The sequence below is a fragment of the Bos mutus genome, chromosome 5 (genome assembly GCF_027580195.1).
Source record: "Bos mutus isolate GX-2022 chromosome 5, NWIPB_WYAK_1.1, whole genome shotgun sequence".
In the NCBI taxonomy this organism is placed as follows: domain Eukaryota; kingdom Metazoa; phylum Chordata; class Mammalia; order Artiodactyla; family Bovidae; genus Bos; species Bos mutus.
This window is the reverse complement of record NC_091621.1, coordinates 49,773,616-49,797,033: the sequence shown is the minus strand read 5'-3', so window position 1 is coordinate 49,797,033 and position 23,418 is coordinate 49,773,616. Positions and strand designations below refer to the sequence as shown.

Sequence of the window (23,418 nt, the reverse complement as noted above, 5' to 3'; positions counted from 1 at the left end):
TGTTGTTCAGTTGCTAAGTCATATCCAGCTCTTTGCAACTCCATGGATGCAGCACGCCAGGGTTCCCTGTCCTTCACTACTTCCTGGAGCTTGCTCAGACTCATGTCCATTGAGTTGGTGATGCCATCCAGCCTTCTTATCCTCTGTTGCCCCCTTCTCCTCCTGCCCTCAGTCTTTCCCAGCATCAGGGTCTTTTCCAGTGAGTCAGCTCTTCGCATCAGATGGCCAAAGTATTGGAGCTTCACCATCAGTCCTTCCAATGAATATTCAGGGTTGATTTCCTTTAGGATTGACTGGTTTGATCTCCCTGCTGTCCAAGAGACTCTCAAGAGCCTTCTCTAGCACTCCAGCCCTACAAATTGAAATTCTTCGGCACTCAGCTTTCCTTATGGTCCAACTCTCACATCCATACATGATTACTGGAAAAACCATAGCTTTGACTGTATGGACCTTTGTCGGCAAAGTGATGTCTCTGCTTTTTAATACACTGTCTAGGTTTGTCATAGCTTTCCTTCCAAGGAGCAAGTGTTTTAATTTCATGGTTGCAGTCACCAATCCACACTGATTTCTGAGCCCAAGAAAATAAAATCTGTCACTGTTTCCACTTTTCCCCCATCTGTTCGCCATGAAGTAATGGGACTGGATGCTATGCTCTTAGTTTTTTGAATATTGAGTTTTAAGCCAGCTTTTTCATTCTCCTCTTTCACCCTCATCAAGTATACATTAAATAAATAGGATGTCAATATACAGCCTTGTCATATTCCTTTCTTAAGTTTGAACCAGTCAGTTATTCCATGTCCAGTTCTAACTGTCGCTTCTTGACCTTCATACAGGTTTCTCAGGGGAGAGGTAAGGTGGTCTGGTATTCCCATCTCTTAAAGAATTTCCCACTTGTTTGTTGTGGTCCATGCAGTCAAGGGCTTTAGTGTAGTCAATGAAGCAGATGTTTTTCTGGAATTCCCTTGCTTTCTCTATGATCCAACGAATATTGGCACTTTGATCTCTAGTTCCTCTGCCTTTTCTAAACCCAGCTTGTACATATAGAAGTTTCTCAGTTCACATACTGCTGAAGCCTAGTTTGAAAGATTTTGAGCGTAACTTTGCTAGTGTGTGAAATGAGGGCAATTGTATGGTAGTTTGAACATTCTTTGGTATTGCCCTTCTTTGGCACTGGAATGAAAATTGACTTTTTCCAGTCCTGCGGCCACTGCTGAGTTTTCCAAATTTGCTGTCATGTTGAGTGCAGCACTTTAACAGCATCACCTTTTAGGATTTTTAATAGCTCAGCTGGAATTCCATCACCTCCACTAGCTTTGTTCATAATTCATCTTGATAAAATCAAAATAATATCTTCCCCAGTTGGTTGTCATGAGAATTAAATAATGCAGGTAAAGCACTCAATAAATGATGACTGTTATTAGGTCTGTTAATCATTTTAGTACCAATGCTGTTGTTAAAGCACTGGTAAACCAAGACATGCTAGGAAAGCCTAAGATATTTTACTGCAATTGCTCTCTAGAAAAATACCAGAAATAAGCATATAAATATGTGTATGTACATACATACACACGTGTATAGATCAGAAATATATATTTTTGTTTTTCAAGCATTTCCTGAGAACCAGGCACTCCGTAAGTGTCTTGGAGTCACAAAGATGGAGTCCTCAGAACAATGAAAGATCAGTACATCCTGTCAGGAAAGCCCTGGGTCTCTGAGGGACTTGAAGGACATCTTGGCTGACTTAGTACTGAGTGGGAGGCAGCAGTGTTCGAAAGGAAGCAGGCCTCTTTCTGCCTTGGGTACAGGCTCATAGGAGACCAGCAAAGACAGCAGGAGGAGAGTGCCTTCCTGCCCCAGGAGGAGAGGAGAACAGGGAGGACAGTGCAAGCCCTGTAGCACCCACCGCAGCAGCCCTGGGCTAGCTGGTCCCTAGTCATCAGCAGGGGACCAGCCTATACATGGCACAGCAACATTGCACCGTGAAGACGCCAGCGGTAATAATAATAGCCACACTGTACATCAGTATGTTATGTAACTGGGTTGCATATTTGAATGTTTAAATCCTGAATGTATCCAAACTCTCCCCAAGAGCAGCCGGGCTCCAGTGGGGTGGGAGGAACCTGCATCCCAACTAGAGCCTTCTGCTTCCCTCCTGTTTTACTTAGGAGAAATAGAAGCTTTGCTGAAAAACAACTAGGCAGGCCTTAAGGCCTCTTAGATTAGAGGCCAAAATCTGCATAAACCAGAGAGCTTTCCTGAGCGAGCTTAGAACCGGGCATCTCAGAGGGACACAGCCTTCTTTCTAGAGTGGCCATAGTTACAAGATTCTGCTGGGATTTACGGATGTGAGCAGAGGAAGGCGTGTGATCCCCCAGCAGGAGAGGGAAGCAGCTTGGGCTCAGGTCAGCCTCAGCCCTGCCAGACAGCTGGACTCTGTGGGAAACCCGGCATCCCAGGATTCCCTTAGGAGATGCATGTGTTATCTTTTGTATTCCTTTTTTTTCTTTCTTTTTTAAATAAAATCAATACCTTTTTAAAACCATACTTCACCATGTTTTGTTACTTTTTAATTTATCACTATCATTTCATTTTTGTTTTTAAATATTAACATTGGTCATTATTTTACCTGTTCAGATACAGTGTCTGAGTCAGAAGAGCTGTAGGGTGAAACAGAATAAAGTCTGAAAAAAAAGGGATTGTGCTTTGAAGTGACAGAAACCTAGTTTCACATCCTGGCTATATCATTCACAAGCTGTGTGACCTTAGAAAAATACACCTAATCTGTGTCCTCATTTGGCATTAGTTGACTTTTTAAGTTGAAGTGTAGTGGATTTACAGTGTTCCAGGTATACAGCAGTGATTCCATTTTATACACACACATTTTTCAGATTCTTTTCCATTATAGGTTATGACAAGGTACCAAAGGGTTTAGTTCCTGTGCTGTGTAGTGGGTCCTTGTTGTTTATGTCTTTTTAATTTCATTTCTCTTTGGCTGTGCTGGGTCTTTACTGTTGCATGGGCTTTTCTCTAGCTGCAGCAGGTGAGGGCTACTCTCTAATTGCAGTGTGCAGGCTCCTCATTGCAGCGGCTTCTATTGCAGCGCACAGGCTCTAGGGCAACCGGCTTCGGTAGGTTGCAGCATGCGGGCTCTGTGGTTGCAGCTCCTGGACTCTAGGGCACAGGCTCAATAGCAGCACTCAGGCTTAGTTGCCCCACAGCACGTGTGGTCTTCCTGGATCAGGGATCGAACCATCAAACCCGTGTCTACTGCATTGGCAGGTGGATTCTTTACCACTGAGCCACCAGGGAAGGCCTCTTTATCTGTTTTATATGTTGATATAGTGGGGCTTCCCAGGTGGCACAATGGTGAAGAATTCACCTGTCAATGCAGGAGACACAAGAGATGCAGGTTCAATCCCTGAGTCGGAAAGATCCCCTGGAGGAGGAAATGGCAACCCACTCCAGTATTCTTGCCGGGAAGATTCCATGGACAGAGGAGCCTGGCAGGCTACAGTTCGTGGGGTTGCAAAGAGTCAGACACGATGTTGATGTAGTGCTGTGTATCTGTTAATCTCAAATTCCTAATATATCCCTCCCTTACCTTTCCCCTTGATAATCAGGATTTTTTTTCTATTTCTGAGTCTGTTTTGTAAATAAGCTCATTTGTATCCTTTTAGATTCCATAAGAAATATTGTATTTGTCTTTCTCTGCTGAGATGTCACTTTACGTATCTCTAGGTCCATCCACATTGCTGTAAATGGCACAATGGCACCGCTCTTTTTTATGGCTGAGTCATATTCCAGTGTGTGTGTGTGTGTGTGTGTGTATTCATCTGTTGAAGGACATTTAGGATGTTTCCATGTCTTGGCTACTAGAATACTGCTGCTATGAACATTGGGATGCATGGATCATTTCAAATTTTAGTTTTTGTCTTTTCTAGATATATACCCAGAAATAGGATTGCTGGGTAATTGTTAGTTTTTTAAAGAACTATTTTCCATAGTGGATGCAGCAATTTACATTCCCATCAGTAGTGTAGGGGGAGCTCCCATTTCTCGACACCCTCTCCAGCATTTATTGTTTGTAGACTTTCTGATGATGGACATTCTGCCCTATGTGAGGTGGCACCTCATAGTAGCTAAGATCTGCGTTTCTCTAATAACAAGTGATGTTGAGCATCTCGCTGTGTGCCCTAGGCCATCTGTATGTCTCCTTTGGATAAATACCTGTTTAGGTCTTCCGCCCTTTTTTTATTAGGTTATTTGCTTTTTTGACGCTGAGTTGTGTAAGTTGTTTTGGAAATCAATCCCTTATTAGCAGCGTCATTTGCAAATATTTCCTCCTGTTTTGTAGGTTGTCTTTTTGTTTATGGTTTCCTTTGCTCTGCAAAAGCTTTTAAATTTAATTAGGTCCCATTTATTTTTGCTTTTGTTCCCATTACTCTAGGAGATATATCCAAAGAAATATTGCTATTTTTGTCAGAGTATCCCACTTATGTTTTCCTCTAGGAGTTTTATAGTATCCAGTCTTTCTTTTAAGTCTTTAATCCATTTTGAGGTTCTGTTTTTTTTGGTCTGTATATGGTGTTAGGTAGTGGTCTAATTTCATTCTTTTACACATAGCTGTCCAGTTTTCCCAGCTCGTTTATTGGAGAGATTGTCTTTTCTCCATTATATATTTTTGCCTCTTTTGCTGCAGATTAATTGGCCATAGGTGCATGGGTTGATTTCTGGGCTTTCTGTCCTTTCACTGATCTGTGCGTCTGTTTTGTGCTGGAACCATACGTACTCTTTTGGTCACTGCAGTATAGTGTGGGGTCGGGGAGCACTGAGTCCTCCAGCACCGAGGTGGTTCTTTCTCAAGATTGTTTTGGTGATTCAAGGTAAGTTGACCTATCTTATAAAGTCGATGTGTGGTTTAAATGACAATAAGGAAAAAATACATAGCACTGTGCCTAGTGATAGTAAGTGCTTAATAAATGGTGTCAGCTATTGTTAATTATATTAGAACATCAGGGAGAAAAGAGCTACTCCTTTTTTTATTATCACCTTATTTTATCTTATAAGCCTCACCATCCCAGGTACTTTTGCTTGTGAAATCTTTAGTAGTCATATTACAAAACCAAACAGATGAGGGATACCTTAAATAACTGAGAACTACAGATACAATTGTGAGGAAAATGGATTCTGAAATCCAGCCAAGAACCACCACCTGATCTTTAAAGCCTCACTTGCTGCAGGGAATTTATAAGGAGAAAAATCAGGCAGTTAAACAAACACAGCCAGATCTTTTTTCCAGTAAGTCATTTTAATAGGTTTAAGTTATCTCACCCCAGAAAAGCTGGACAAAATTTCATGACCTTGTCAGGCTTTGTTGTGGTAGAATTTAGGAATTATGAGGGTTAGACTGTTATAGTTTGTAAGAGTTAAGTAGTTCTTAACAGTTAAGAAAATAAGTCTCATATTTGCTTCAATTCTGAAATGAGGCTCAACTTGCCTCAGTGAGTATGAATTAAATCTGCAAACTTCAAGGAATAGGAATAATGACTGAACAAGCATCAGCTTAATGATCAGCCAGGAAGAGGCATCCTATCCTCCTCTCTGTAATACTTGGTATGACCTGGTTTGGCTTTGTTCCTAAACATAAATTGACTATAGAAAGAATATATAGGCTGCAGAACTTTATTCCTGGTGCTGTATAAATAATTCAAGGACAGACTTTCATTTTAAGAGCTCCAGCTATATTAATAAAAAGAAAGGAAATCTGCTTTCCCAGGGAAATCTGCTAGGAAACGACAGAACGGATCATTTTTTTTCAAACACAGAAACCATGCCAACGTTTTTTTGTTTTTGTTTTACATTTCACATAATTTGGTCGATGTTGGATTTTATTTGAGTCTTTTTTTTTTTTGGCTTTTCTTGGACTGCTGTGAAGCATTCAGGTGGTTTTTGTATGTTTGGCACATCTTAATTTGTTTAACCTTTGTCTTGATGTTTAACTTCCCTTTAAGTACAAAAAGAGGAGTGGGGGGTGGGAGGTGCGGTGGTCAAAGAAACATTATTTTTTACAAAGTCTGTCTAATACGCTAAGCTTCTTCCTTGGGGAGGAACACACTTCCCATCACTTAAGCCACAAATGTATTTCATCAAGTCCCAGAAGTTGTTGGCTAAGGAAAAAAAGGTCTGCATAGTTAAGTGGGCGCTCTCATAGACATAGGACAGAAAATTCCCACACATTAATAAACAAAAATCCAGGTTCTTAGGCTAAGAAACTATGGATTTCATATTGATTGCTTTGTTGTTTTGTCCTTAATCTTTTTCTAGTCTTTGGACTGAGAAATGCTTTCCTCATACAACATGAAAACAGATACCGACAATGTATAGCAGCATTCTTATTACAGGCCCAAACAGAAAACATAAAGGTATGTATTTCAGCTTTGTAGGTTTTCATTCTTCAGACGTAAGAGGGAAAAAAAAATCTCACTCCAAACTCATTAAGAAACAGTGAAAGGAAAGTTCTGTCTAGTTGGGAAGACAGGAAGGATATGAATATCTAACCACATCAGGCTCAGGAACCGCAGCACTGACCGTTTTCCCACATCCCCAGTGTTGACACAGCCTCCTTCATTTCTCCTGCAGCAGCAGCTCAAGAGCTGCCTCTGACTTCTGGGAGGTCTGTGGGAAATGAGGGTACAACTGCTTTGGATTGCATGCTTTAAAGATGTTCTAATCAGTTTCAAAGCCCTGTATGCAAACAGTATGATGCCAGCTTAAGTGAGGGGCTCCTGCAGTAATAAACCACCGAGTCTTCTCTTTGAAAATAGGTCCCTGTTTCTACAGCTCTGGAGCTGAAGGGCAGCTGCCTACCTGGCTCTGGTGTCTCTGTCTTAGGAGTCTCCATTTTCGCCTTTCCCTGATAGGCTTTCATCAGGACAGCAGTGTGGCCAATTACTGGAAGGCTGCATTGATTTCAAGGACTCGACTTCTTCTCTCAGTCTGTTTTTCAAGTTATGCCAGCGGATTAAAAACTTCTATTTCCACACGACGTGGAAATTTAAGAAATTCAACTTTCAAACTACTTACATTCCCGGTACTCATCTTTGTAATTAGTCATCCTTAACTATTATGGTTTCTTGATTACTCACAACTGTTTATCCAAAATACCATACTCATCTAATCCATTTGCATTCATGTGATTAGAGGTATTTATGATACATTCTAATTAAGACAGAAAATGGGAGACAGGCAAATGTTTCATCAGTCTTCAGTTTTAAAGAGCAAGTCAACAAATACAAAGGAAAATATTAATCCAAATATGTGAGAAATTGTCAGTTTAACAGTCTCACTGTATTTTTTCTTTAACAGAGAACATGGATAGCACAAATAACAGCAGCAATCTCTCGCTTCACCAAGAGTCAAGAAACCAAGAAACTGTCCTCATTCCCTTTGCCTGCAGAACCTCAGGGAATTTAGGCACCTCAACCAAGCAGTGCGCCTTTTAGACATTAGGGGTCAAGGTGTTCCTTCATTCCAACTTGTAGCGCCTGACCTAGGGGTGGCCTCGAATAAGCATTTTAAAGGGTTTCGGAGTTTGAGCCATAGGTATTCCTCAGGGTAGAGTAATAATGGCTTCAACAAATTCGAACCCTGAGGAATTTCTTGTTAAGTATACACATGTTGATATCCCAGAGTATCTCATAATGCTTCAGTCAGGCTTGAAAGGGGGGCGAGGGAAGTATGAGGCTGTTACAGTTCGTAGTGGATGATCTGGTGGATGCAGTGTTGGAAAACAATGCCCACTGCTTTGGTCTGATATGAATTCTAGCATCTTCTTTTATGTGCATCTGTAATGAAACCAAGTCTCTTACCCGGCTTATAAATCAGTTTTACTGCTCTACAGTCCTACCTCATACAAAGTCGGATTGCTCTTTTAACATATTAGGCAATGAATAATAATGTCTTCATCTTAGTAGTGGTTTTTAACTTCCTAGTCTCCAACAGTTTACTTATCTCAGGTATACTTTATAATACTCTTAACTTGGAGAAAATCCCAAAGACTAAATTCCATTGTTTTGAGAAAAAAGCAATTATCTGTTCTAGTTTTACTAATTAAGTTTTACTTGGGGGTTTCATAGAAATAGTAGCATATCTGTCTCTAAATCTCATTTTTGAATAATGGCGTTTGTCATAAAACCTTCTGGTTTTGAATGTGTGTGTGAGTTAGCACAGTACAGTCACTGCATCTTATTTGGCAGGATTTAAAACATCATTATAATTGTTACCAAGAAAGGCAGCTTGAATTATTATCATGGTGGAATATACTGTTAACTGCAGGTAAGGAATTAGTTCATATTCTCAGATTGAAATTTGTGATTTTCCTTTGAGACAATTTCAGACATAGTACCTTCTGCAGTCTCCAAAATGGAAGTAGTATATTTATCAACTTGGATCGCAAGACGAATGATACTTAAACTGATCTCCTTAAGCTGGAGAATGGGATAGAGAGGATGGCGCTTGAAGGTCATGTGAACACTTAATTCTTTGAGAAGAATGCACGTTTCACCATGTAAACCAGGCAGTGTGGACAAGTGTAGTAGCATAATAGCGCTTTTAAAGGGCCAAGCACTATTAGAAGGGAGGGTCACAGCCTGTGTAATAATGTCATATTTATTAGGAGTAAGTGAAAATGAAAGGGAAACCAGTAACTACTGTCAGAGCCTAAGAAAGAAAAAAGGCAAAGTACAGGAGAACAAATTTTAAGTCCTTAGAGATGAAAACTAATTTATGTATTTAGAGAAAAATCATCTTGCAAGGATTTCTAGAGATCAGCCAACCTAGGAAAGAGCAGTGGACTAGGACTAGTGATCTCTCAAGACTCCTTTTCGTTCCCTGGGGCCACTAAACACGTAGGTATAAAAACTAATTTCTCCCTTAAATCTCACTAAAGGGAGAAAAAAAGACTAATGTGTAAATTTAGTTAAGATGTGAAACAGCTGTAGAATATGCTATATACAAAGAAATATTAGCACTCCTATGTTCACTGCAGCGCTATTCACAATAGCCAAGACGTGGAAAAAACCTTAATGTTCACCAGCAGACGAGTGCATAAAGAAACTGGTATGTACACACAATGGAATTCTGTTCAGCCCTGAAAAAGAAGAAAATTCTGAAACAGGCAACAACACAGATGAAGCTTGAGGACATTATGCTAAGGGAAATAAGTCAGTTGCAGAAAGACAAATACTGCATGATTCTACTTATATGAGATTTCTAAAATACTCAAGTTCACAGATTCAAAGAGTGGAATGATAGTTGCCAAGGGGTAGAGGGAAATGGGGAGTTCCTAATCAATCAATGGGCCATAAAGTCTCAGTTAAGCAATATGAGTGAGCTTGGGAGATCTGTTATACTGTATACTTAAGAGGGTAGATCTCATATTAACTGTTCTTACCACAATAAAATTTAAATAATACGCTATGTATTTGAAGTGGAATTCTATAAAGCTCACAAAAGAACACATCTAATAAGTGTTTGAGGATATATACATTCTTTTCAGAGAATAACACATTACAGTAAACTGAAAAATCACTTCTAAAACTTTGCTTCCTGAGGGTGGGGGACAGCAAAAAGCAACAGCACATTAAGCCATCAGAAAAATGTTAAGTGGTCACCTAGCTATTAAATTTAAGTGTACAATGAAACAGGATTAATATTAATATTGTTTAATATTTTTGTTTTGCTAATTCTCTGCAATAATGGAGTGAAAAGGTGATGTCTCAAGCAAAATAGCACTAGTAATTTCTCTTGAAATTATGAACTTAATTACTATTCTAAGCTGAACATTAAAGCACACCCACTGCCTATATACAACTGCAAAGTTCTAAGTCTGTAAACAAGGTAACAGCCATTTTACATTATTATCTTTTTAAATAATTTGACAAAATAATTTAGTCACAGAATATACTAGAAAGAAATGATTTTTAATGTCTTTAGCATTTTTTTAAAAAAGCAACAATTCAATAAAGGATCCTTCCATTGTTCTTTATACAGATTTAAATGTTATGTAATTTATCAGGTTACATTTCTAATCAATAATCTTCCACTCACTGAGTTTAGAAACCGCAGTATTTACTGAGCTAAACTCTCTCACAAATAAGGCACAACTACATGATCACAAACAGTAAACAATACATTGAGTCCAAAATCTAAGGGAGAAAATATTCATGCAAAAGTATCTACAGAGGCTATGAATATGATCCAGTTCAGGAAGTACAGAATGTCATAGACATAACTGCGTCACGTTACAATAAATTCATTACTTCTACACAGAACCTAGCTATTTCCAATTCTATTTTATACAATTTTACATAAATTTAGTAAGTTTATACACAATATTCACATCTGCAACAATGATCATTAAAATTCAGGCAAAGAGCAATTAAGACAATAAAGTGTGGCACGTTATATCATCACACAATGCCATCCATCAAGCTCATGTCTAGGCATACTAAACTGATGGCACATGTAAATCTTATGGATCGAATCATCCAGGGTTTCATAGCCAAAGTGCATTTAAAAAAAACTAGCCAAATAGGTCATGAATAATATCAAAATATATGATCATAATTTGCTCTCCACTTAAACATCCTTATGCAAATGCACGGTAAAAAAAAAAAAAGTCTCTTTAAAGTTCTCCAAACTATAAAATAATCATAATTTTTTTCAACAGAGATGGGGAACTAACAAATTTGGCAGTTACTATTTAACATTACTATGAGGAAACTATTAAACTAATTCCACATTAAGAGGTAGTTGAACAAAATTATACATTGCATTGAGGTTTTTGTGTTTGTTTCCCTCTTTTTTTCTTCAAAATCCTATAACAGCAGCTTTGTCTTCTACTAAAAATTCCGTAGGTATAGTTTATTGTACACTAACCCAGCAAGACTTGATTATTAACTCATATTTCTGTGCTGAGGCTTAGAATTTACTAACATGTGATGCCAATATGCTTTGCGTTAGAGCTGGGACTCCATGTGCCAGCTCTAAATCACTGACAGTCCTAGCAGACATCTAAAATGTAGAATCAATAAGCACTAAGAGGATGACTTTTTAATTAAAAAGAAAACCTTCTGTTTCCAAAACACCTTGTTGGTGAGACTAATAGCTAAATTTTAGGTTTCACTTCTACTTAATATGTAGTCAAATTATTTGGGGCTTATAAAGTAAGATTAGCTAGATGAAAAGTAGAAAATACTCAAACACATATGTATTTGTTGTCCCCACAATTTTTTTATGAGTATGTGGGCAGGGGGAACAAGACAGGGAAAGGCCTTCAGTGCGCCCAATTAGGAGATGAAGTGAACAAATATTTCAAGAAATTTCTCATGAAGTTTCATTATCATTAAAGAGTAACTGTGCTGTGAATGTTATTCCAACATGCTTATCAATTATAATTAAGTGTAGAATTAAGAGTATTTGAATTGTAAGTATATGAAAATGCATAATTTCTATTATTCAACTTATTTTTAATAAGGAACCATTATATTTCTTCAATATTTATGCTCAAGGATGTTATGTTTATCTGAGTCCAGGGACTCAGTCAGGGCCCTTGATAGCTACTGACAACAGAGTTTACTTAAATGGGTTTTTAAAATAATTAATGAATATATGGCAATCTCTTTTAGTTTGTATACATTATAGGAAGAATATAACATGATAATTTCATTTCAGCATGATACCTGAAAGCACTTACTGTAAATGGATTACTAGGTCCCACCCTCCCCCATTACCAGTGACTGCACTGAGTGAACACATAACTTTACATTTCTTCTTAGAGTAACAAACCAGTATTAATGACTTTTCAGATGTTTTCCAATTTTCCAAATTAAGACTATAAAGTTTAATTCCATTGTTTAGCATACAAATAAGCCAATTTTTAATTACCCTCAATTAATCATTCTGTTTCAGTTCTGATTTTAATATAGGGGTTGGCGATACTCTATTATCCAACTGTTATTTCAAGGTAATTTCATAGCAGTATTTTTGCGAAGTAAACAGATACAGAGTTGATATGAAACCCCAAATTTAGAACCTTTAAAATATAAATCAAGTTCAAAACTTTAAAAAACTCTTCCCTGTTAGCTAAGTAGAAAATATAAAACAGGATATTTAACGTCTCCTTGCCATTTTGTATTTGTTTTCACAGATAAGACTATAACAATACCAGTTACTAGCTTTAAGATGCAAAACTACAACACAATTACAGTGAAGCTGAGCTATACTTGAAAAGGTTAAACCAAATTACCTTCAAAAAAGAAGATCCATTAAAAAAAGCAAATTCAGATTCCTGAAGATGCTGGAGAGACAAAATGAGGATATAAAGTGGAAGCTAATCTCAGAAGACTTCCTACTTAAACAGAATAGGACTATTACACAATTTATGTTATTCACCTTCCAACTGGGGGTGAGGCTGGTAGGTTTTGTAGGATTTTTAATTAAGAATATGTGGGAGTTTAAAAATCAATTAGAAAGACAGAAAAAAAAATTAACCCTAATCTTTTTTTTTTTTTTTTTTTTCTTTTCTTTAATAGAAAATTATTTAATTAGTATACATGTGTTCCCCATCCTGAACCCTCCTCCCTCCTCCCTCCCCACACCATCCCTCTGGGTCGTCCCAGTGCCCAAGAATAGCCATAATACGGATAAAATATGGATAGTCATAAAATAAGCAAATTAATTTTAAAGAGATTGCCATAAAATTCACCCAAGAGAACTTAAATCAATATAGTTAACATAAAAACCATGTTTGAATTCATGGTTAGTACATATTTAAACATAATCTGTATTTAGAACACTTCAGTAGTAAATTTGTAACAATGCAACTGAGCTATGGACCTATATATAAGAAAAAAGAAAGCTTTATAGTTCTGTGCATGACTTTATAATGAGAATACTGAATATAACTGATGTGTTACTGTGCAATATATCTGATAGGGTAACATCACCTATGTACATTTCCATACACTAAATTTGGGAGAAAGCAGCAGCTATGGAAGTGTATTCATATCATTTCTGAACAATGAAATTATATTTAAAAAAATACATTGCTATTTTCCGTCCAAAATTTATTTACATTTCATTGGCTACTTCTAAACTTGGCATGAAAGCTGTTCCAGGGTTAAATGGAGAAAGATGAACTCAAGTCTCACAAAAATAGAAGAATTTTACTTGATAACATTCCAAAATATACGAATTCTAATTTGGTTTAGTTTTGCAACCACTGTCCAAATCAAATAGTAGTAGTCCAGGACCTCTATTAAGTGCATTTATTAAAAATCTAATGTTACTGTAATTTACTTTGAAGTTGTGATAACCCATTATCCTTGCAAATCATTGAAACATCCATCACAGACACGAACAGGCTTCTTGGAAGAAGGAGTTAAGGCATTTTTGGCTGAACACTCAGCACAGAAGATATTTCCACATTGTCTGCAGTGATGCTGTAAATGACAAAAATTAAACATTTTCAAGCATAAAAATCTATACCAAAATTATTATGAGACAAGAAGAAAGCAAACTGCATGTGAAAGTATATTAACTTTCAAGTGATTGATGTACTATTTAATAGTATAAAATGTCAATATCGATTTAATCCCTTTAGTTAATTTGAATGCTTCCTATTTAGTCAAATACTAAACATTAAATATGGAATTTATCTTGGAATTCTCAGAGGAACCTTTGTAGGATTTTAATAAATGCCTTAATAAAGTACTTAATAAAGCACCTCTATCAAGTTAAAAACTATTCCTATTTGCAAAATGTTTCAGGCATAATTTCTTCTATAGGAATATAAATGTCTGACTAAAACATGAGTTGACCATGAATGCACTGGTTCAGAAAATGATTATTCCAGAGAGTAACTCAGTGGGAAGACAATGATTGAATAGAAAACTAAAATTGAAACACATGGGCGAAAAAGAAATTAGAGTGCACGAAATGTAATTATTCTATGTAGTTACAAATTAAAGCTAATAAATGGCAAAATTTTTAAAGTCTGTCAAATGCAGGACAATTTTGATGGTTAAAACACTGTCACCAAGGAATAAAATCCAGAACTGTAGTAATAAAACCATTTACCCGTCTCACTGTTACGGAAAAGCCTTTCCCACAGGCCATACAGTTTTGTACTTCACTGTCTTCAGCCCACTTTCTAGTCAACGCTTGTGTATGTTTGATCTATTAAAGAGAAAAAGTTTCAATAAATAGTACTCAAAACTATAAACAATGATTGATAATTTCTAACTTGGTGCCCAAGTTTTAAAACAGATACATTTTAAAAAATCAGAAATACTTTGGTCAACTTCCATTATCAAAAGTTGCTACAAATGAATGACAATAAGTAAAGCAAATGTTATTCCTCAAAGGTGTTGGTAATTTTTAACCTTCGATGATTTCCAATGCATTCTAATCCTAAGGATCAAGCAATCCTTCCTTGGAACACTGAGCATATATATAATGAGATCACTTCAACACGCAGGGACTCATTCATTCCTTTGTGTTCTTGACTTTTCCCAGTAATGTCAATTCATGAATGACATGGCTCTCTAATTGTTGAGATCTCTCAGATAAATTCTTTAAATCTTAATTACCCATAACACCTACAGTACTGCTACAACTCAGTAGCCATTTAAAAGTATTATTAAATATGAGGTTTTCTTTTTTAATGTGAAAAATATGCTTTTCACTAAGGGATATTCTAGGCTAAACAACTGCCTCATATTAGCAGGTGACTTACTTGAAGGGACTGATTCTCTCTGCCTAGCTCCTGCACTGCTGCAGTTGTATTATCCAGCTTTCTTTGCAATTCTAGTACTTTGGTTTGAAGCTTTTCTATTTCACCTTCTCCTTTAAGACACCTAAAATGGAATGCAAAACATAATTAAAAAAAATCATTACAGACCTTCCCTGTATACAGGTAACCAGTGACTTTAAACATAATACATTACTTTCACCTATATGATTGTTGGAGGGTTAGTTTTTAAATGGCTCCTTAAATAACCTGTAGGAGCACTTCTCTCAAGACTTCTATTTTTTTTTTAATGTGAAACACATTCTTTTTATCACTCAGCATGGAAATAAACTAATTTCACCAGACATCAACCACCTTTCCAGCAGTGCTCTCCTTTCATCTTGGTTATTCTGAACTGTCGCTTCCAGTACTGCAATTTCACCCCGTAAGTCGTCCGTCTGTTTCTCGAGTTCACTGACTCTCCGTTGACTGGACTGCCACTCTTTCTTTATGGTGCCCAAGTTTTCATTTAATGCTGTGATCTGCATGGTAAGTTTAGCCCCATTTTCTTCATGCTTCTTCATTCCTACTTCTTTTTCTTTTATTTCGGAATGCTGAGAAAAGGAACAACAGTAGGTAAAAAACCTACTACAAAAGTAGTGCAAAATAAACTTCAGTTGAACTTTTAAACGGTGGCAGCATAAATAATATTCTACAGGAAAACAGGCACTAATAAAATTGATTCCACAAACATCTGCATAATTTGAAGTGGTTTAAAAGTCTTAAGACTGAAATGATAGGCAACAAGCCTCTTACAAAATCAAGCTAAAGTAAAGCAACTGGAGATTCTCCTTTTTCCCACTAGAGCAGGGGAAGAGCACACAGTTGAGATAGCAAGTGCTGCTGTTTTCTTACGTCTCAGATTCAAATGTGTCCTCCTGTCTCCATCAAACTGCCAAAAAATAATAATAATACTTCAAATCACCACGTGAACCTGAAACTGCAATTCTTCAAGGAAAACATTTAGCCGTCAAATTATCTGGGGATAGTTGGACTCAGTTCAACAGAGGAAAGCCAGATGCTTCCTATTTGGCATGCACAAGTTAGGGAAGGAAAAGCAGACTCTGGTCAGCGTAAGTCCCAGCTGCAGTTTCCGTTCGCCCATATGAACATTCAGTTAACAAGTTTAACATGATTAGCACTCATGCCATCTACCTCAGTCTACATAGTTATAGGCTTGTTTTTCTGGCACTAAAAGTTTTTTTTAATTATGTTTTATTGAATTTTCACTTATATAAACAAATATAATTACAGAATAAACATTTCCAATCACATGTCAGCTATTTAAATAAATCACATTTCCTATCTTAAATCAAAAATTAAAATGTAGTGGGAATGCCAGGTCATATGGTAGTTTTAGTCCTAGTTTTTTAAGGAATCTCCATACTGTCTGTATCAATTTACATCCCCACCAACAGTGCAAGAGGGTTCCCTTTTCTCCACACCGTCTCCAGCATTTACTGTTCATAGATTTTTCGATGATGGCCATTCTGACTCATGTTGCTGTACTGGCAGAAGCCAGCACAATATTGTAATTATCCTCCAATTAAAAATAAATTTAAAAAATTAAAATGTTAGGTAAGCATTTGAATCATAACTTTTATGTAGAAAAATCCTCTCAATGGATTAATTTACAAAATCAATTGCAAAACACACCTCCCACCATTAACTTACCAGTTTAGCTTCCTTTTCCATAAACTCTTTCTTCAGCTCATCTTCTTCCTTTTTCATCTGCTCTTTTAGCATTTGCTGGGTTTTTTTCTCCTGTTCAAGGGTTGCCTTCAGGGAATCTACCTTCCCTTGAAGCTCTAATTTCTGCTGAATCAAAAGCTGTTTGGCATCCTTGAGATTTGTTATTTCCTATGAAAAAGTAAGACCAAAATAAATCATCCTTTATAGTTAAAAAAAAAAAAGCTGAAATTTATACATCTTATTACAAACAATCAGTTTTAGACTCTTATGAAATTCTTAAAGTTCAATATTTCAAACAGTTAAAAAGGTGCAAGATTATGTATTTGCTGCTCAACAATCAAATTCAGCTGATGCTTTTACAATGTATGTTTTGATTAAATGATATGAAAAATTTCTACCCCCTATTTTCCCTTTTCTTCATTTCACAAGCATTTTTTGGTCAACATTTAGGCATCATACACTGTTAGGTTCTAGGGATATACATTAAAAGATAAATTATATACATTCCCTGAGTTTAGGAAGTCAGTCTAGAAGAACATAATGATATGAAGATAATTATAAAGTAAAATGGCAAGTATATTGATAGACACAAGAGGTATTGAGACCACCTGAGAAAAATCTAACCCTTCTCTATGAAAATGAGTTAACATTTTAAAAGCAACTTATAAGCAATTCAGTTTCTTTAAGTGGCACACCAGCCATGCTAATGCTAAGAAAAATGTTCTAAATAACAGATTAAAGGATTTTAGGAAGAAAAAGTATTTAAAAAACAGAATCCCTTAAAATCCTAATCCTTTTTTTTGAAGTTTATATCTGTAAGCTTAACAGACAGCTCTCTTGATCATCATCTCAACAAAATTTAAACTTTTGGGGTTACTTTGCTCTATTCAATAATCTGAAAGCAAAGTTAACACAGTTTCAACATGTGTTTAGACACTACAACATAAGAACACTGTGAGAGCAGGAGTATTTGTCAAAAACAACAACGTGTGTGCCTGTGGCCGATTCATGTTGGTGTATGGCAGAAACCAGCACCATACTGTAAAGCAGTTATCTTCCAACTAAAAAAAATGTGCCTGGCACATACTATGTTCTAAATAAACAGATAAACATAGCCTGTATGTGTGTATATATGTATATAAGACATATATCTCTACACACACAAACACATACACACACACACACACACACACGTATCTCTTTAACAACACTCAGTTCAGTTCAGTCACTCAGTCGTGTCCAACTCTTTGCAACCCCATGAACTGCAGCACGCCAGGCCTCCCTGTCCACCACCAACTCCCAGAGTCCACCCAAACCCATGTCCATCGAGTCAGTGATGCCATCCAACCATCTCATCCTCTGTTGTCCCCTTCTCCTCCCGCCTTCAATCTTTCCCAGAATCAGGGTCTTTTCAAATGAGTCAGCCCTCCGCACCAGGTGGCCAAATGATTGGAGCTTCAGCTTCAACATCAGTTCTTCCAATGAGCACCCAGGACTAATCTTTAAGATGGACTGGTTGGATCTCCTTGCAGTCCAAGGGACTCTAAAGAGTCTTCTCCAACACCACAGTTCAAAAGCATCAATTCTTCGGTGCTCAGCTTTCTTTATAGTCCAACTCTCACATCCATACATGACCACTGGAAAAACCACAGCCTTGACTAGATGGACCTTTGTTGGCAAAGTAATATCTCTGCTTTTTAATAAGCTGTCTAGGTTGGTCATAACCTTCCTTCCAAGCAGTAAGCATCTTTTAATTTTCTGACTGCAATCACCATCTGCAGGGATTCTGGAGCCCTGAAAAATAAAGTTAGCCACTGTTTCCCCATCTATTTGCCATGAAGTGATGGGACTGGATGCCATGATCTTCGTTTTCTGAATGTTGAGCTTTAAGCCAATTTTTTCACTCTCTTCTTTCACTTTCATCAAGAGGCTCTTTAGTTCTTCTTCACTTTCTGCCATAAGGGTGATGTCATCTGCACTTTATTAACAACACTAATATAACATTAACATTAACAACATTAATTAATAACATTAATATAACATTAACAACACTAATATAATACAAAAGGAAAAACAATCTTCACATACCTTTATGCTTTCCTGCTTGTGAGACTTGAGTTCTTCACTCAATTTAGCAATTTCTTTTTCTTGTCTACACTTAACTTCCTCTGTCTCTGCCAATTTAGATTTTTCATTTACTAGTTCTTTTTCTTTTAGTGACTATAGAAAAAATGATTTATATAATTTTAAAGTAAATACTTAAAATTAATTTAACAAAAATGATTGCTTCTATTTATGACTGTCATTGCCACTTTCCACCTAAGTTGAGCAAATTACTTATGTCTCTTGTGTCTTTATGTATACAACAATAAGACTTTTATAAAGGATTAAACAGTTAATACTGTAAAACTGTTTGGCTAAAGTGTAGCCAAAACTACCATCTTACCCTTATTATCTTTATATCGCTGTCTTTATATAAGGCACCTAGGGAGGAATATTATACATCATCTAACTTAATCTCTATACCAGGTAGCTCTTTTTAATTCTCATTTTTTAGGCAAGGAACAAAGACTCACCGGAGAAGATAAATAGAAGTAGAATCAAAAACTAAAACAAGATCAACCTGATCTAAAACCCTTGTAATTAAAGGCCTCTAAACTATACAGCTCTGTCAGAATTTTCTAACTTGAGGCACCAATTATAAATTTCATTCCAGCTTCAGCAGTGCCATCACCACAAAAATATCCCCCAATTTTTAAATTAAAGATAACTCAGAGGGAATTCCCTGGTGGTCCGGGGGTTAGGACTCCACTCTCTCACTGTTGAGAGCCCAGGTTTTTTTGGTATGGCCAAAAAAAAAAATTTGAGGAACTGCATAATTAAGATATACCAAGAACTTTAGGAATTGTACACTTCAGAATATATCAATTGATGGAAATATATGATTTCAATAAGGAAACCAAAAATAAGATGTTTCCTAGAATCTGAATTTCCCTTTCATATAAAATTTTAACTGATCTTTAAATGTACTAGGCATAATACAGTGCTTTCAACTTCATAACCTAGCATCATTTATACAAAATACACCCCTACTTCCCCTTAGAAAAAATTGGTTCTTAACTTCAAGAATTTTTAACAAGCTTAAGAATTATTCCTAGACCTTTTATTACCTCATTAATAAATCCAGAGAATAACATGTTACATGAGAAATAGTTGAGGGACTATAATATCTGTTTTTGAATAACCAAGGGCCTATCATGTAAGAAACCAGATTTGTTTGTAAAACTTAAAAAGCAGTAAGAAGATGGACAGAAATGACAACGAACTTCCCGGCATTAGAATTCCAATCACCAAAAGCCTTTTATAAGAAACTAGAAGTCCATCTGAGAGAGCTATTAAATATAAAGGTGATGCCTATATTGGGTGAGAGATTTGACTAGATCTCTATAGTCATTGTAACTCTGAGATTCTAGATTTAGTCAGAAAATAAAATACCTTTTCTTTCTGCATATCTTGTAGTGCTTTATTCTGTTCCTTCAATTGCTGTTCTTTCTTTGCTAAATCTTGCTCCAAAGTAGTCTTGGTGGTCTTCAGTTCTTGAATCAATTTATTTTGGTTTCCAATTTGATTTCTGTTTGATATCAAATCCTCCTGTGCTAGAGAAAGCTTCTCTTCTACAGACTTATAAAAACAATTTCCCCAAATTATTATTGTCATTTTTAGTAAATTTCAACAGAAACATAATGGTTAATATACATGACAGTTATGCATAAACATAATGGAAAGAAGTACTTTAAAAATGATCTGTAAGTATTTACTGGCTAAGTGATATAAAGAATACCAAATAAGTAGGAAACATATCAAACACTCAAAGAACATAGTTAGAATATATGGAGAGACATGAAAAAAAAAGCAATTTAAAAAGAGTTACAAAAATTATGTATACATACATGTTTTGTAGGATCTATGACGACCCTTGGCATACTAAAAGCTTTATTTAATAGATAAGCTTTTTTATCTTGGGAGGAAAATGTATTTTAAATCGCCAATCTGATCAAGTGAACTAAAACAGGAAAGTCAACCAGACATCAGAGGCTCTACTTCTGGCAAGGCCATCACCCCATCCACTTAACTTCTCATCTATGTGTGTAAGTAGCACTGTCAGGTAACATAGTCCACAGTTAACAACTGTACGAAGGCCCAGATATTTCAAGAAGCTGAAGCTGGGGAAAAGAACAAGTTTTTTGACATACTAGGTTTTGATTTGGGGGTAGTTATGGTAACAGGTGGGGAATGGAAAATGGCAGGAACTTTGCCCCTCTCAGCTGCTAAGGGAAATAATTCTAAGATGTTCTTCTGCCATCTAGAAAAAACTTATCTTTCTTATCTTGGCGATATAGTTTCTTTGAAAAAAAGGGCAGAAGATATAATTCAGGAGGAATCACTGTTGTCTAAGGTTGGCTATAGTAAGCATTTAATAGCCACTTGATGTAAAGGGTCGACTCACTAGAAAAGACCGTGATGCTGGGAAAGATTGAAGGCAGGAGGAGAAGGGGACGACAGAGGATGAGATGGCTGGATGGCATCACTGACTCGATGGACGTGAGTCTGAGTGAACTCCGGGAGTTGGTGATGGACAGGGAGGCCTGGCATGCTGCGATTCATGGGGTCGCAAAGAGTCGAACACGACTGAACAACAACAATGGCTGGGTCGCTCTGCTGTCCACCTGAAACTATCACGACAGTATTCATCGGCTATTCTCCAATACAAAATTAAGTTTTTTAAAAAAAGCATTCAATCAAGGATAGATGAAAAATGAATGAAAACCTTATTTAAATGACTTAACCTTCCTGAGATTATTCCTTAGAAATAACTCAGTTCAGAAGTCTTTTCTAATTAAATTTCCATTTTCAATGGCTTCCAGTACAATACTAAAAACCATAACGCTTCCTTCTGGGGAAAGACCTAAAGTCACTAGTCCTTTACTAATCAAGCAGCTAAGCATTAACTTAATATACTACACTAAGGTAGACAGGACAGTAAAAAATGGCCCTGAAAGAAGGTGACCATGTAGCCTGGAAAACAGAACCAGAGTGTAAAATCCAAGTTGTACAGCCACCTGCTATGTGCCAGATGCACAGAAAAATCAATGTGAATGTTCTCTGTGGAATGTTTAAAGAAGGCTCTACGGGCATGTGGGAACTGACTTTAAGTATCACAAAGGGTGAGAGTGTTTTCAGAGGGAAAAATAAAATTTGTCAACACCTAGCCAATAAGATCTACACAACTGTTATTAGGTCCTGATCTAGTGTTGCTTCTGCTGCTAAGTCACTCAGTCGTGTCTGACTCTGTGCGACCCCACAGACAGCAGCCCACCAGGCTCCCCCGTCCCTGGGATTCTCCAGGCAAGAACACTGGAGTGGGTTGCCATTTCCTTCTCCAATGCATGAGAGTGAAAAGTGAAAGTGAAGTCGCTCAGTCGTATCCGACTCCTAGCAACCCCATGGACTGCAGCCTACCAGGCTCCTCCGTCCATGGGATTTTCCAGGCAAGAGTACTGGAGTGGGGTGCCATTGCCTTCTTCATGATCTAGTGTTAAGGAATACCAATTCTTGCTAGAGCCTAAAAGCACAAGAATTCCAAAATGCCCATGTTCTAAATAACAGCCTATAAAATTTGGAACTCACAGAATCCTAATGACTAAATCTTTAAAGTCAAGCTAAAAATCTGCACTACTCTTTTCTGAGCCAAGACATACTGTTCTACTTGCCTCTGGATATTCATCTATGACATTCAGCAGTATACTGCCGTTTCAAACACTCCTTTTATCTTTTGTGCTGAAGACTACACAATTTTCATCTGCTTAGCATCTTTTCCCTTGGAGAACTCCCTCTCACTATGATGGTTTACTGGGGTTATCTTTAATTCACCCACTGCCACTGGAATAAGCAAATCCCTGAGCAGATCAAGCACCACCCTGATCCTGAATACCCCAATTCAGTGTAGCAAAAAAACATTTTCTGCACTGTTCCATGGTAGCTATTGTTTTTTTTGGTCTGTTTAACAATTTTTCCCTTTTTTCTTTCAACATAAACTTATAAAAATTTTTAGTTATTACGTTTTCTTGATGCCTGGGTGAAATGACACGAGGAATAGTACTATGCTAAGAAGATTTATACTTAACTGTAAACTTTTTATCCTAGAGTTTTCACTTCACTGAGGGTGCAAATTTTAGTTAAATTCCTCTTCTACCTTTCCTGAACATCAAAGAATAGCACCCAGCAAAGCCAATTTAAAATATCCAGTCAACAAACTTTGGTACTTCATAAATAATCCAGCAGATGGGGCTAAAGGCATAGATCAAGCCAGCTCAGCTTCCATTCTACTGGTGTCTTGGCGAACACCATCAGCCCACAGATGGCAGTCTTGATTAGGTGTCATGTTACAAGGTTCTGAACCTCTCCCTTTCTCTCTTACATAATAATCACTGAAGCAAAAGAAAAAGAATGGCTGACCCCTTATTTTGGCCTATAAATATCACTTGAACTTTCTGAGGATTTTTAATAGTTGAGATGTCATTTTGGAAGGATTAGCATAGAATCTGTCAATATCCTATCTTATGAAAAACATTTCTAGTGAAATGATGGTAAAAGAATAAAGGTCTGAAGAGCTGAGATCCAGTCACAGTTCTGTTACTGTGCAAACACCAGGCCTGTCACCAACCAAGGGGGCCTCAGTCTCATCTGCAGAAGCAAGCTTTGGTACAGAGTGTCCATCCACAGCCTCTCAAGTTGTTTTTCTCCCTTTCTCTTACCCATGTTTACACTTGAATTTTTCTTTTATGTATAAAATTAGAACATGATTTTATAGCTTT

General features: G+C 36.9%; 2 protein-coding genes across 4 annotated transcripts in view; one reads left to right on the top strand and one right to left on the bottom strand.

The window, feature by feature from the left end:
* PLEKHG7 (pleckstrin homology and RhoGEF domain containing G7) overlaps positions 1–7,917 on the top strand; it is a 93,338-nt gene extending 85,421 nt beyond the window's left edge. For both annotated transcript variants that reach the window (XM_005905883.2, XM_070370928.1), the window contains exons 17-18: positions 6,325–6,422; positions 7,366–7,917. In XM_005905883.2, the coding sequence (XP_005905945.2) occupies positions 6,325–6,422; positions 7,366–7,473 (206 nt within the window). In that variant the 3' untranslated portion in view covers positions 7,474–7,917. The remainder of the gene's footprint in view (positions 1–6,324; positions 6,423–7,365) is intronic.
* A 2,044-nt stretch (positions 7,918–9,961) lies between these two features.
* EEA1 (early endosome antigen 1) overlaps positions 9,962–23,418 on the bottom strand; it is a 130,555-nt gene continuing 117,098 nt past the window's right edge. For both annotated transcript variants that reach the window (XM_070370926.1, XM_070370927.1), the window contains 7 exons: positions 20,039–20,224; positions 18,632–18,763; positions 16,526–16,711; positions 15,167–15,405; positions 14,798–14,918; positions 14,140–14,238; positions 9,962–13,502 (listed from right to left, as the gene is read on the bottom strand). In XM_070370926.1, coding sequence (XP_070227027.1) covers positions 13,380–13,502; positions 14,140–14,238; positions 14,798–14,918; positions 15,167–15,405; positions 16,526–16,711; positions 18,632–18,763; positions 20,039–20,224 — 1,086 coding nt within the window. In that variant the 3' untranslated portion in view covers positions 9,962–13,379. The remainder of the gene's footprint in view (positions 13,503–14,139; positions 14,239–14,797; positions 14,919–15,166; positions 15,406–16,525; positions 16,712–18,631; positions 18,764–20,038; positions 20,225–23,418) is intronic.